Source organism: Rhipicephalus microplus, unplaced genomic scaffold, assembly GCF_043290135.1.
Source record: "Rhipicephalus microplus isolate Deutch F79 unplaced genomic scaffold, USDA_Rmic scaffold_32, whole genome shotgun sequence".
NCBI lineage: Eukaryota > Metazoa > Arthropoda > Arachnida > Ixodida > Ixodidae > Rhipicephalus > Rhipicephalus microplus.
The window spans coordinates 993,703-1,009,101 of NW_027464605.1; the positions used below are offsets into that span (position 1 = coordinate 993,703).

The following is a 15,399-nucleotide window of genomic DNA, read 5'->3' on the forward strand; positions in this document are numbered from 1 at the left end:
CCTGAAACTTAGCATGCTTTGTCTATGAGTCACCAAAAGGTCGGCATGCGTTCAGTTTTACCCCTTAGAAAATACGTAGGACCTAGGAAATTCTGTCAAAATCTATGACGTCAGAACATTTGGTGCGGGAACTTGAAGGGGGCGTCATCACCTGCATTTCCTTTTTGCGCGTTCTCTCGCTTACTAAGCGAGTCAAGCGTGATGGTTATAGTACTGTGGACAACTGTTTCACTAATTGCAGAAAAACAAAAGTTCTTTTCTCTTAGGCATCGTCTCTTTCACTCGCCTTGATCTTGTGCACACTGAACCTGACGTCCTCGACACCGCTGAAGTCGGTGTGCCGGAAGATGTCAGAAGCTCTTGCCGTGAGACCGGCGATGAGGGTCGAAAGGCGCTCGCGCGTGCGCACAACGTCGTTGTCGATCTTGGCGAACTGGCGGTACAGCAGGTGGTCAATGTGGACGTAGAGACCGCAAACGCGGTACGTTCGCCGTGGTCGTCCGCCAGCTTTCGACTGGCGCCTCCGGTCCGTGTAGCCTTTCCCCGCTTGCATGTCGTCGACGTCACCGTCGTCGTAGACATCGCCATCGTAGTAAGAGCCCTCGGACTGTTCTTGGTGCTCTAGGGGGCGCCGGCCGATCCAGCGCTCTAGGTGGTCACCGCTGTGGCGTTTCGCTTTCGAAGACTGCGAGTTTCAATCAATCAATCAATCAATCAATCAATCAATCAATCAATCAATCAATCAATCAATCAATCAATCAATCAATCAATCAATCAATCAATCAATCGAATCTAGTCAATCAATATATCGGGAAGCTTGCCACCGTACAAGAAGAGGCGTACAATAATATCATGAACACAAAAGATTCGTTCAGTGCGTTTAACCTTCTAAACGGTCTCGAGGTGCCAGAGACGCCGGACATTCCTTAAACTCAAGATAAACAAAAATAGAAAAACTAAAAAAGTTAGAAGCCCTTTCCTGATAGGAAAATGGGGGGCAAGCGAATTCTTCCTCTCTGCCTGTCACATTGCACAATGGCTCCTCGTAATTTTTTTCTTCCTCCGTCACGGGTGTAACGATGACGCTCAAGCGTGAGACACTGTAATACAACAGTCAATTTTGACAACAAAGTGTGGCAACGTAGATCATATTTTCATATAAGAAATGACTCATCGCCAGCAAACCTACGGTCAAGAGAGGGCCAGTTTTGTTAAAAAACCGCGCATACAAATACGCATGTGACCAGTTCACCACTAAGGGCATATATGTGGACGTTCCAGGGCACCTTTGCAACACTGCTGTTTTGTAGAAAAGTTTCTTCTTTTGTTCGGTTATTACGACTTTATGCTCTCCCATTGTAGAGTACCGAGTACTCTCAATCGTTACACACTTTTTGTTTACACATCGCCCTGAGGCACCCAAGGTCGCATCAAGTGTCACGAGGTCCACGAGACGGCTTTATGCTCTCTCACAGTAGAGTAGATCGTACTCTAAATCACTAAAATCGTTTTACGAACACATATGTGAAGCGCAACTCTCCCATCATATAATTCACCACGCTTTAAATCATCAATTTTTTTTTCTAAACACGATTCGAAACGTCGAGCTCTGTCGACGAGCTCACAGACTCAGATGTACATTAGGCCAGCTGGTTCGGAACTGTTCGGAAATGTTCTTTTAGCAGGAGGTGTTTGATGCCCTTTACGAATCTCCTTACTGGCGTCTTCTAGGATGGTCTTTCTTCTGAGTAAGTTTGTTGGGCCATCTGCAGGTTGTCCACCCTAACCTCTAAATTCTCGACGTAGAACGACTGTATGAGAGGCTCCACTATTTCGGGGAATCGATTTTCGAAGCGTCGGAAATGAGGAGGCAACGTCGCTGCGAGCAGAAATTAGGACTGGATTTGGCGACGAAGGGCACGCGGTTCATTCGCCTGTGGACGATTGGTGGGAACGGGTCATGTTCGGTCGGAAGATGATCGACCCATAGGAAGTGCAGTGCATCCCTGTCGTCTAGGCGAATGCTAATCTGAAGGCAGGCCTTCTTGATGTCAGCCGCAATGATGATTGGATGCATTTTGAAGCTGAGGAGCAGCTTAAGTAAGTCGGCGTCATCTTAGGCCCCTTCATGAGCATGTTGTTTAGCGATGGTTGATCGGGAGCGTGAGACGACGCGTCGAAGACGACCCACAGCTTGATAGTGACGGCATCTCAACGAATTACCTCATGATTAGACATGTAGTACGTGTTGGGATTGGGTGTGAGATCTTCGTCCGAAACTCGTTACCCATGGTAGTCGTTAAAGTATGGCTTGATGGTGTCGTCATAACAAGCCAAAAGATCTGGTTGCTGTCAAAAGTGGCGTAGCTGCGTCAGGAACCGCTTTTGGCAAGAATGTGGTTGTTCTGCGCATTGTCTAATCTGGTCTCATGAATAAGGAGAGGAACTTTGTAGCATTCTCCTATTTTAAAAAGTTTCCTTTCGAATAGTTCGCGGGCCACGCTGTTGCCTTGGCTGCCGTCAGGGTCATCCTGATTGCCGAGAGAGTCGAGTAGCCAGAAGTTGGTGATTCCCGCCTCCAAGGCGGCATCACGATCAGAGGCATCTTTGATAGCAATAAAGCGGGAGGTTACACGCGTGCCCGATGCTTGTGTAAGGTTGTGTAGATAACCCTGAGTGGTCCATACGAGAAGAGATTCCAACGCCGTTATCTGAGGGGTCAGGCCTGTTATAAATCCAGTTGCAACGTGCCAGGAGAGGTCCAATCCTACTAGTACACTTACGTCGTCCTCGCGGGACGTCATCGTGTCTGGACGTGCACCGGCGGGGAGTATCTCTTTCCGTCTCATCATGGTTACGATTTCACCTCAGTTGGCGGACTTGTCAACGGGCTGATTTCTGGTAATGCCAGAGCTTCTAGTGTGTTCTCGTTGCTGCCGTGTTTGCTCCGCAACGTCAACGCAACGCGTTCACTAGTGAAAGTCGTGGGCCATTTCATTTGCCCGAAGGTAAACAAGGTGAGGCGCTCAGTGCCCCGAACAGGAAATTTCAAATTTCGAGCAATGTCCTGCCGAATGAACGAACGCTGGCTTTTTGTGTTGAGCAGGAGCTGAACCTGAACTGTTTTCGCCGGCGCAATAGCCCATGCTTTGCAAGTCTGCAGCAGTATATATAGCGTCAAAGTAGCGCCGTTAGTTGAGACGGACGTCACCCGAGGAGGAGCGGTTGTGGACGCTGGTGCGGAATCTTGTCGCACCGACGTGTTGTTGGCACGCCATTGTTAATCTCGTACAGAGATGTCAGGTATTGTCCCGTGCATCGGCGGAGTTGCAGGGTTCTGGCGGTGCGGGAATCATTGGCGAAATGGTTGCTTTTGCCGCAGCGAAAACATAGCTTCACTTTGTGAAGCCTCTTCCGCATCTCTTCCCGGGTTTCGGCACCAGAACGATGTGCCGGAAACGAAGATGGAGACTCGGATCAGATAGTCTGGCTACATCGACGATCAGAGAAACAAGTGAACGAGCCAGCGGCCCAGGGTCGCGCTCGTGCACGCCACCCCTACTTTATTTACAAGACCAAGCTGATGTTGCTGGCCATTGCTTCTAAACCGCTTTTCGCCCGAGCTTTCGTGACCTATTTAAATAGACCTTGTTAGTACCCTTGCGCAGGAAAACATTCTCATTCTGGAACCGGCGATTCTACCCGTAGTATGAAGAAATTGCATACCTACCTCCACATTCTTGAATACTTAAACGCCACTCCGAAAAACCTCCGTTGTTTTACTGAGTGGACGTGCGGCTGTCGGTTAAATTTAGGGCATAGAAAGCTTCAAAATCTCTCTGGCGTGGTCTATGTGTTAGAAGAGTTCCAGTATAAATGTTTGTTTTAAAAGAAAAATGATAAAACACATTTTTTAAAGAAGCGATCAAAGAAATTTACAAGCAGTTTATGGGAAATCACGAGAAAAATGCGTAGCATTGCATATGAAAACAGGCAAGCAAACGGTAGTGGGGACAAGGTGCGGACGAACGTAAGTGCAGGCAACTTTTCCTGGTAACAAAGCAAAAGCTTCATAACCACATTGCATAGGCGCAATCGCTATCGAAAAAAAAAATTGTCCCCGTGTTTCTTACGGGGGATATGCAAGACGACATTGATTGATTTTCTACACGAAGATCTCTAAAACAAGACGTGGCTAGCAAATTTTGTTTCTTTCTTGACACATTGCCACTGCGCGTTTTTTCCGTGTGAGAAGGCCGTGTCACTATCACGGGCACCTCAAACTCCGTTTACTCCATTTGTGCATTGGTCACGTATTCGCTTTTCCTTATGTTCGTCTCAGAAACTTTCTACTTACTTCACCCACAAAGGACTATCAGGACAGACAAAGCAAACTGTATGCAACGCTCACTATGCCCCGCAGCTATCACTTTTTAAGCGACGGGAAGCACGTGCATAATATGCTTAATTCGTGCAGGAGTTCATGCGAACGAGTTCCGTCTCCACAAAGTATACACCGGCATACACACTTGAATCGGCGTACAAGGGAAGCATGTGGCACTGGCACCGCACTCGGAACCACTTTCATGGTTTTGTTTGGCAAAGTCGAGACTCTGAATATTCTACTGCGGAAGAGCGGTATGCTGTCCCTATCGCAGCCTACCGCAGAGAAATATTGAAGATCCGCAACAGCGTTTAGCTTGTGTATACAGTTTCCTGCAACCTGAATGTGGAGACAAAGTTTATTTCTATTGTTTTTTTGCGCAATTCTCTGTCCCAGTTAAGTACTAGTCCACTATACACTCCCAACTGTTTCCTTGTTGCTGTTATTCCTAGACCAAATTCTTTTCTCCAAACGACAGCTACCCTGACATCATGGTTAAATAGCTACGCTGTTTAAGAATTGCTGTAGATCTACAAAATGAATGCTGATATTGAAACGAAGCACTGGACATCAGACCGCGAATCACGGCCTTCTATTTCGTTCTGATTAACAGCCTTTTATTTTGTTCTGAAATACGCTTGGTCGGTGTTTTTACGGTGTTGTGGCCTTCTTTAGATGCGGAAGCATCTTATGCTCGTGGCAGTGTCCGTTAATAGGCGTCCGCAATCATACTGCGCTTACAAAAGTCGGCGCTATAGTTAAGGGAAGGATCGGAAAGCTGAACGTAAACGTAAGCGTCGGCAAGCAGTAATTCAAACGCTTTGACAACCACCGTCTCGTAAGTCGCCTTAGAAAAACGGAGACTCGATGTGCACGCACCCCCCCCCCCCCCCCTACGGTGCTTTCGCATCCCATCATGGTTTCCTGTAGGGGAAGGTCATGTGTGACTTTTTTCATCGTTAACATTTTCTTCTGTTACATGCTTTGATGGATGAGTGGTGGTTAAATGAGGGTGTTTTTACCATATTGTGGTCTGTTATTTTGTTCTCGTTAATCTTTTGTTCGGTGATATGATTTGATTGATGGGTTACCACCTTTTCTTGACCTTTGGTCATTCAGAGATGTTCAGTTTTGTTCAAATTTTGTTGGCGTTGCAACTTTTCCGCTTTTAATGCGTTGTCGCCTTCTGTTTGGTTCAGGCAGAAAGCCTTCAATTTTGTTGTGAACATTCGTTGAGTTTGGTCTTTTACTTTTTTTGACTGAGCGCGCTATGTACGCTCAGTGACGGCCGGATAAGAGCGCTGCTCCTCTAGCCCGGCCATGGCTCAGTGGACAGTATTGGCCGCGAAGGCCTCCAATAGAGAGGCCAGCACTGCGATCGTTTTGACGTCACAAATAGAATGCGTGCGCTCGCCTTACTTGCATCGTCCCCCATGACTTCACCCGTATTGAATCGCAATTTTACGCTGAAAATTAGACACGAGAGGGCCACTGAGGGCACTGATTGGTAGTTTGGTTGCCCGTATTATCAGGTCTTACCACTTCTTTGAGCAATGAGCTTTAAAACAAAGGGAAACACGCACGGTGTCCGCAGCAAAAGCTCAGAAAATGCGGTGTTCTAGCCGACAACACAGCCCGGCATGTTATGAGTGACGTCATCACGTAAGTGGCGCCCCGGTATGTCTTCGAGGCCCATTAACATTTCTCGCCTGCGCTTCGAGTAGGAAGAATGGTGACGTCAGCCTCGACGACAACAGTCGGACGTTTTACTAACCGTAGATGCTTCACCCCTAATATACATATCGGTAATCCAAACCTTAAACTCGGTGTTGCGTGCCCGTTCTGAAGCAACGGCCAGCTGCTGCATCCATCGCGTGGTCTCACCGTTGACGCCACACCACCCTTGCTGGGGGATGCCGGCGTCTTCGGCGGCGTACATCACCGAATGAAAAGGCATTCGGCGGGCGAAGAACTTGCGCGCCCCTTCGACGTAGAAGCGACCCCAGCGGGACTGAATTGAGCCTTCGAAGACACCTTTGTGAAGGCCACCGTACACCAGACTGGTGGGATCGCCTGCAAGATGAAATAAGCGACCGAGCTCTGCTTGTAGCCATCAGGATTTGTATTAGTGTGCACTATTGTGCATACGAGGTGAGCGGGTTTTTAAGGCGAAAGTCTCAGACGCTTCACAAAACGTGAAAGTTAAATTGGAGAAACTCTGTAGTGGTGCGAATCAGCATACAAGAGATGAAAGCAAATAAATAAATAAATAAATGAATAAATAAATAAATAAATAAATAAATAAATAAATAAATAAATAAATAAATAAATAAATAATAAGGAAAGGCGCCCATAGAAAAAGTCTGTCGAAGACGCAGGTTCCCTTAAATGGCAGTACTGGATTCACAAGACATTGCACAAGAAACTCTTTACACACACACTCATATATATTTTTACGCAAGAAACATTGTACATTGGACATGTGTACATTAAAATGAAGGAATATACTGGCATTCACGCTCGAATGAAATAGACCATATCGTAACTACATATTGAGGTCCCGTAAAGCATTTTATTTGACGTAAACATAACAAACATGATACCTGGTATGAAGTAGTGTCGCTAAAACTAGACGCTAACACACAAAACGAAGCAAAAAATGAACGACCCGTAGCCCTTACGTTGTAGTTTTTTTTTCATTGTGTCTCTTGTGTTGATGCTATAATTGCCTCACATTTACTTCAAAGAAAAAAAAGCGTGTAAAGTGAGTCCTTTCAGGTATTCCTGACGTGCCACGTATACTAATATCATAAAATAGGCACGTTGACTTTGTTGAGGGTTGTCCGCCACCGTGATGTTAAGTTGCTCGGCTGCTGACCAGAAGGTCACGGGCTTGATTCAGGCCATGGGGGACGAATATCGATGGGGGCGAATGAGTAGAGAGCCGAATATGTTCAAAATTTACTCAGACCTGCAACTACCGAGCCTTTCACTGATTTTGTGGTTTTGAGTCGTAAAAAAATGGCCCCATTTCTGCAAATGCCATCTGCAAATGTCGTCGAAAGACGATAGTCTTGCGTCTGGAGAGATGGAACAAAACGTTCATTTGATCTTCTGCGCTAGAAAATCGGTGACTGGTATTCTGGAAGCGCTTTGTTTTAGTGCCTCAAGCATGAAGCGGGGGCGAACGAGTGCATCAAGTTAAGTCGCACGTGAGACATGAGCGCTATCTGGCAGTTACTTTGCAAAACGAAACGCACGGCTTTGAGACGGGCGTGCGCGCCCGTCTCAGAGGTGATAAGGTGTAGAACGCAAGGTGACGGGTAGGTGCCACCACCATGTCGTCTTAGCAAAGCGTTGGAAACACTTCCCTTTTTGTGTAAGCGTTGCATGGTCAGCACCACGTGATAAACGCCTTAGAATAATTAGAATCCTTAGAATAACATATGTCTGCCTTTTCTAGTAAGAGACGCACATACAGAATATATACGTGTTGTTATGGTGCCACAGACATGCTCAATACTTGCTCTTTAATTGACAATTGCACAAGTATAAAAGCTGAATCTTGAGCAACATTGGTGGGCGCTCTAGATGGGGTCGTCCGTTTGGGGTGTGCGCTTGTTCCGTTTAAAGTGCGGTACGGTTAAACGTGGACAAACAGACAAAAGGACAGACAGGCAGACCAAAATTGTTTTGTCGATGGTCGCCAAGAAAGACTATCGTCTTTAAACAGCAGGTATTATTAGATGCCATGCCGCTGTTTCACTCACGTGTGTAACGCCGTACGTACGTGCATCCGTACGAACGTGCCGCAACGCGTTCCGCTTGCTGCTGGTGTTGGAGCGGTGCCAAGTAGGTCACACCGCAGTTGCACGTTAACGTCACGCTGCCCTCGTACGCTTTCCTCGAATGTACGCGCTGACGTCACTCTCTTCCTCACCCGCTGCACGCTCGCCGCAGCGCCTGCAGCTGCCAGCTCCTCCTTGTGGACTTGCTCGCTAGAGTCCGTGCTGAACGGTTGTGCCGCCTGCGATCTCCGGCGCCAGCGTAGCTCTCGTTGAACGGCCCGCCGTCTACAATCTCCCAGCGCCATGTATCTTTCGCCGAGTGGCGCCGCGTCCTCAGACTCCTTCGACCATGTCCCCATCTCTCTTATCTCTTCACTCCTCTTTCTTCGCTCGTATGCATAGAGTGTTCTGTCTTTCAAAGCTTTGTTTTTCTACTGGTCTGTTTATCCCGCTATCCCACCCCTACAAAGCACTGCGCCGTGTCGCCCACGAGGCAGACAGAAATTAGGTTACTTTTCATCTTTCCTCAAGAATCACTCACTCCTCGTTCTCGCTACACACTTACCACTCGCTTCCCCCTCTCCACCACCCGCAACGCTGGCCAGCACGTCGAGTGGAAACACTCTTTCGGCTCGTTTATCTGCGATGAAACTTACACAAAACCTAAATCACTTCCGGTGTCTTTCCGTTTCAATGAAACGTTTACTCGAGTAAACGCTACACCGAGTTTCGCTTCCAACTGTTCTTCAAGCACCTGCGTCGACGCCCGTTTCAATCATGTCAACGCCGTGCGCACATCTGCTGCTTTATATTCCATCAGGGTTCCCTTCAGTGTGATGGTTCATAATCTTACTATCCGTTGTAGCTCCCACGACCATTAGCAGTAGGTATAATTACTGCAAAATAGAGTGGATGGCCCTCTTTAAAAATTAACATTACAATCAGTACTATTGACATCCTTGATGTTTTCCTTGTTACGTTGTCTGTTAGTTCTCATTGTCATTGTGTATAAAAAATACGAGCTGTTAAATTTACACTTTTTCTTTCATACAGAGTCAAGGTCCTGTTCAGGCAGGCTTGCCACCTTCAGGCAGGGGCACAGGCATAACTTTTTATCGGGGATTGGGCACCCTCCCTCATTTTTTTATGTCTACAGTGAAAGCGAATTTCGCAGTAAATGTTGCACGGACCTGGTGTGGGTCTCTCCCCCTTGGCTTTGCCACTGCCTTCAGGTAGCATGCAAGGGATTATTGGTCAGCAGCCAGCTCGTAATAAGATCACATGCTACGTGTCGCCAACAGGCAAAAAAAAGTGTTTCATACTCGCCGTAATCCCTATACTGAAGGCAGTGGCTGACTGACGCTCCCACGTTTAGACGTACTTCGGTGGACGGAGAGATGAGAGCTTTGGAGGTTTTATTCGAAGGTCGCAGGTTCGATACCTGCTGGCGGTAAGTTATCTTTTCGTCCGTGTTTCTTTCTTCAGATTCACACTAAAATTACATTTAATAATACCCCCAACACTTTCCTGGGCATGCACGACTGTCCTCTAATTCTCAATAATGTTGTGCCTAAAAAAAAAACCCTTATGTTTACGCTTATTACCTCTACAGAGAGTCACATACCTGGCATGTTAGGACTACCCGAAATGAAGAAAGTGACTTTTTTGAGAAGGTGTTAAAGATACGTCAGCTACATCAATTGTCAGTAATGTAAACAGACGGAATATTTTACCGACGACTTCGCCGCTGTAGATGTGACCGATGTCTGCCTTCACCCTGCCGAACGTCGCAGTTTCAACGACGAGGTCCTTGTCAAATACGGCCGTGTCTGGTCTCAACTTCAGGTGGAATAACCTGAAAAGATAGGCTGTTTGATCAAAGACCGATAATGTTACAGAATGAACCTTAGTCCACGCGCAGTATGATCACAGCGAGCAGTGATATAATAAAGAACACGTTTATAAAAATGTGTATTTGGTTTTCGAAAACACAAAGTTTCTTCGATTCCTTTGTGCATTTTCAGGGTTGGTAATTAGTTTATTTGACTCGCCCAAATGAAAGGCGCTCAATTAAGAAAAAAATAACTAAAACGATTGGTATAACTGAGTACCCCACCATGGCGCATCTATATACGTGGAGCTGTCGTGGTCACAACTGTCGGAAATATCTCCGTAAAAGCTAACGACATGCATTGCATGTCCAAGTGAGTTCCGTGGTACATTAGTTGCCGAACTCAAATTATTTCTCATTAAACGCTGATGTTGTTCACCTACAAAATCGATAACAATGATCTGAGTGGTGACTCTTTTTTATGTGGAACATGGAATGAAACAGCCCATTCCGCCTATACATTCCCTTAATCGCTATTGTACGCCGTTAACTTGAATAATTCTTCGATAGATAATACCATCGTTTGTTTTTGTACTTCTACAACCTAAATACAGTGGTATTATAACGATCGTTATAATTACGATGGCACCATATTCGTGTTGCATTTGACTGTCAAGACAGACGCAATTAGAAGCAACAAACAATAAAGGACGTTGCGTTCCTGATTACTCAGCAGCCTCAGAAGACGCACACGTCTGATGCTAATGAGTATTGATATTCAGTAAAAATCAAGGAAGTTCAAAAAGATTTCGTTGGAGTGGAAATTACGTGAAGAAAGTGAAGACAGGTCTCTGCCATATTTGAAAAAGCATGATAAAACCTTAAAGTGACCAGGAAAAAAAAGAACGATTGTAATAAATTCACGTGCTACGTGACGCTAAACCGGCAGAAAAAAGTGTTCCACACTCGCCATCACAGCTCCAATCTGTAAGCAAACGCTGGTCTGCTATCATCAGGATAATTTTGAAAATGTCCTACTGTCGTACATGTGTTTTTGTGCATTTACCTTGATTTCACTGTAAGTAGAGAACTGTTGGTAATAATGTTGTCGTTTTAGAGGTTGTCGAATATTGAGCTTTCACTCTGACGTAAATTGTTATTTGACCTTAGTGTCCTTTTATATGTAATCTTCTTTCCTTGGTCCCCTCAAGAAATCGAAAGCCTTGGCAAATTTATTCGAGGTTGTGTTACTAATACCCGTCCTGTGAAAACGCTTTCGGCGGAAGCGATACTGATACAGCACTTTCACCGAATAGGCTAGCATCTACATTAGCAAAAGAGGAGAGCCATATCTCTAATCAGGGATCACTTTTAAAAGCGGTGTTTTTAAGAAAACCTTTAGGCAAATGCCGGTTGACACTGCTTCCAAGAAGCTGTGGAAGATTCCACTCGAGCAATTTTCGCCTAAACCTCTTTTGCTTAAAGCCATAAAAAATCTCGGCCTCCGCCACTACAGCGGGGGTTTGCGACTAGATCCGCGGTATTTCAGCAGTGGCATGAATTAAGGGTGTGTCAGGGAAGTTCTACCCCCCCCCCCTCCCTGTGCTTAGCCTGGGGTAAGGTAAAAACATTTGCAAGTTACTTACGTTAAATGTAACTGAATGGCTTGGCAGTTAGGTCTAGCACGTTCAGATTTTTCAATGCATCTTTCTCTTATAGCATGTACCTGTGTCAAAAGCCTTAATTTAGCTGGGTGGGATTACTGAAGTTACTACTACCACTTGATCTGTTTCAGAAAAGACCCAATAGCACAATGCAAATACGCGAGTTAAAAACCCATGTTTGTGTATGACACGTGGTAATTTTTACATAAATGGCAAGAAAAACAATATGGCCGTCATGACCATGTGTGTGTCTCTCCTGGTGATTTTTTTCAATTTACGCCACTGCATGTGAGTCCCCAAGGGATGTCATCCATGCAGCCACAAAGTTGTTAATTTCATAACACGCCTATACCGTGTGAATACATGCGAGAACGGATTTTATATTCAATAATTGAATGGGAGAACAGCATCAGCCTTTTTATGTTCCCCTGTTGTTAATACTCAGTCCTGCCAATTTGCCCAAATATGCACGTTTCATATTCGTTAGTTAATCTTACAAGCGAGTCCCCCATTCGTACTCGTAGCGGATACGTTGCTACACAACAGCAACCACAAACAAAAGAACAATCGCAAGTCATGGGGACACGCTTTTATGTACCTCGGCATTCTGTTTCTAGATGATATTTGAGTAACCTTTGATGCTATATGGCTGATCAGATGAGGTTTGTGCCTGAAACACCTTTAGATGTCATTAGTCGCTGTTGTTAATTGCCAGAGACATGTAATTTTTCTCGGCCAAACAGTGCGATTCGTGCACACGCAGATGTAATATAATTATGAGCTGCAACACTAATATTATAGGCCTGTCTCACTCACTTCGTTATGTTGTAAAATATTTGAACATATAGTGGCAAAAATTATTCGGCAATCTTTAGAACAAAATGAATTATTATGCCCCTTTCAGCATGGATTTCGTGGTGGCCTTCAACAGTCACACAACTGGTTGAAACTATACATGACTTGTGTATAGCTGTAGATGCCTGTATGCAAATCGATGTTATATGTACCGATTTTTCAAAGACGTTCGACAGAGTTTCACACCGTAAGCTGCTATTCAAGCCTCTCAATGTCGGTATTAGTGAAAATGTTCCCAGTTAGATGAGAGCGTATCTAAGCAATCGACAACAAGCAGTTAGAGTGGGAGATGCTATGTCGGGAATTTGGGAGGTGTATTCGGGAGTGCCTCAAGGATCTGTATTGGGGCCCTTACTCATCATCATCATCATATCATATCATCATCATATCATCATACTCATCATATCATCAGTTGTCCAACCACCAGTAAAAATTATGCTATTTGCAGATGACTGCCTAATCTATTGTCCGGTATCATGCAGAGAAGATCAAGTGAATATCAATCAGTGCTTACAAACTCCAAACTTATGGTGTTCGAAATGTGGTATGGAAATTAACATTAAAAAATCCACTTACACACACATTACAAAAAAGAAGGAAGTGCTTTTGTTTGCATATAACATTGGGGATAATATGCTTGTGAAAGTCTGTAATATTAAATACTTGGGTGTAACTATAACAGATAAGTTGAGCTGGCGTCCTCATGTCGATAACATCTGTCAATCAGAATGTCGAAAATTGTGCTTCCTACGAAGGAAGTTAGTCCGAGCCACGAAAGATACCAAGCTGCTTGCCTACAAAACGTATGTGCGTCCGAGATTAGAATACGCTAGCGCTGTGTGGAGCCCACACCAAAAGGTCTTGCAAATAAATTAGAACGCATTCAGAGAATGTCAGCTCACTTTATCTGCTCCAAATATCGAAGAAGAGATTCTGTTACTGAAATGTTAAAAGAATGTAAATTAGAATCGCTAGAATTAAGAAGGCGGAAACAAAGGTTGAAACTTCTTTTTCAGATCCTGCATGCTGGGGTGAAAATAAACAGGGATGATTATTTGAAGCATTCTTACAAAAGGTTTCCAAGAACAACATGCACAACATTTATACAACCAGTACATGCTCGAACAGATATCTTCCGATTTTCCTTCTTTCACGATGCTTTTATTATGTGGAATGAATTACCGAATAATATGGAGCAAAAAAGAACTATGAGTGATTTTGAAGTTGTTCTTGATAAGCATTTTGTTGAAAATGTATAGTTATCAGTGTTCATGTACGTGTTTCCTGAAATGTTTCATTGGTCATAGAGATCATGTTGTAAATATATTGAGTGAAAAAGCATGTAACTGTGTTTCTTATATGATTATGCTATATGTTACAGAGTTCATGTTACGATTTTTCAAATATTTAATTTTGTGCAACTCAATTCTACACCTTCCAGTAATGACCCTCAAGTCAGGGTTAACAGTATGGCAAATAAATAAATAAATAAATAAATAAACAGATAAATAAATAAATAAATGAATAAATAATGCAACCGGTAAATCTTGAAACGCTTGTTTTATAACCGCCATGCTGTTTCAGGTAAAAAAATCAAATTTTGGCAATTATTATGATTTCCTTGCTTGCTTGGCATATATATTTTGTTAGAGAAGCCATAAAAACTACCACCATAATTCTATGTGCGAAGAAACACAGGCAACGAATGAGTAAAAGCAAGTTGCTCATAGTTTCGCAGCCTTAGAGTACGCACAGTAGGCGCAAACAATCCGCCCAGTTACACAACTGCTTGAACTGACAGAAATGGACTACTATGTGTGCTACAGTTTTGTGCAGTGAAAGACTTGCCTATTGAAGCCCTGGAAGCGGACGTAGACGTGGTGGTTGTGCTGTTGTTGCAGCTGCGGCTGGATGCCGCCAAGTGATCGCCGCACGCGTACGTGGCCTCGGTGCACCGTTCGTGGTTCGTACGACAGGGGCTCGAAGTGGCGCACGAAACGGTTTAGACGGCGGGCTGCGCGCATGCGGGATTCGGTGAGCAAAAGAACCAAGTCAGGCTCCACGGTACGTCATGACAAAGCAGCATGTGAGCTATGAAGACAGTGCGCCACTAATGTACGTCATTAAGATAGACATTCAAGCTACACATGGAGGCGCGAGCAACGGTAGCGATTCGCAACTTTCACGACCTATGGGTGGCGTGACTACACATCTAACATGGCAACCGTTGAGATGATCGCCCCGAAAGAGACCATAGCGAAGAGTAGACTTTTGGCGAAGACTGCAATTCTTCGCGCTTCGGTGGCCCTTGGATGTATGTTTTTGAGAAAGTAGGAGCGCGCTAACATACTATATTAAGTAAATAAATGTCTGGTAGCATATTGAAATAATAAATATGCTCGAAATCGTAAATAACGCCTACACACAAACACTGTTCACATTGCTGGCTGTACGTAATCACGCGCAAAGCTGTACAAATTGCTGCAGATGTGAAGGTGATGGAAGCACTTCGCTGACGCCTCAGATGTGTAATGATGCGATAAACGTTTTCAAACTGGTCCTTTTAATTTGTTCTAGAAGCGGAACGCATCGAGCAGGTCAACTAAGCGCGATAAGTGCAGACCTGGAAGTTGCTGCTCTCGTACATAAAGTGGTTGCTGCATAGATTCACGGGCCTTAATTATTTACCTGCTAAATTAACCCTATTAACTCCTGATGGCTTTTTGGGGCGCTAATTTGAACGGGACGCTGAATTTTCCTCTCGGTGTATATAGGCTGTGAGCATCGAGGATCGCAGTGAAATCAGTTGGCTTTTAAATGCGAAGCATTTCTTGGCGAACTTCGGTGACTTAGAGCGTATCCATCCATCCATCCATC

General features: G+C 44.7%; 1 protein-coding gene across 1 annotated transcript; it reads right to left on the minus strand.

Annotated features, from left to right (window-relative positions):
- Positions 1–262: 262 nt before the first annotated feature.
- Positions 263–14,546, minus strand: LOC142786771 (disintegrin and metalloproteinase domain-containing protein 10-like). Its single transcript, XM_075884413.1, has 4 exons — positions 14,371–14,546; positions 9,906–10,027; positions 6,201–6,457; positions 263–685 (listed from the first exon to the last, which is right to left on the minus strand). Exons 1-4 carry the CDS (start codon positions 14,544–14,546, stop codon positions 263–265), a joined length of 978 nt encoding a protein of 325 aa, XP_075740528.1.
- Positions 14,547–15,399: the final 853 nt, after the last annotated feature.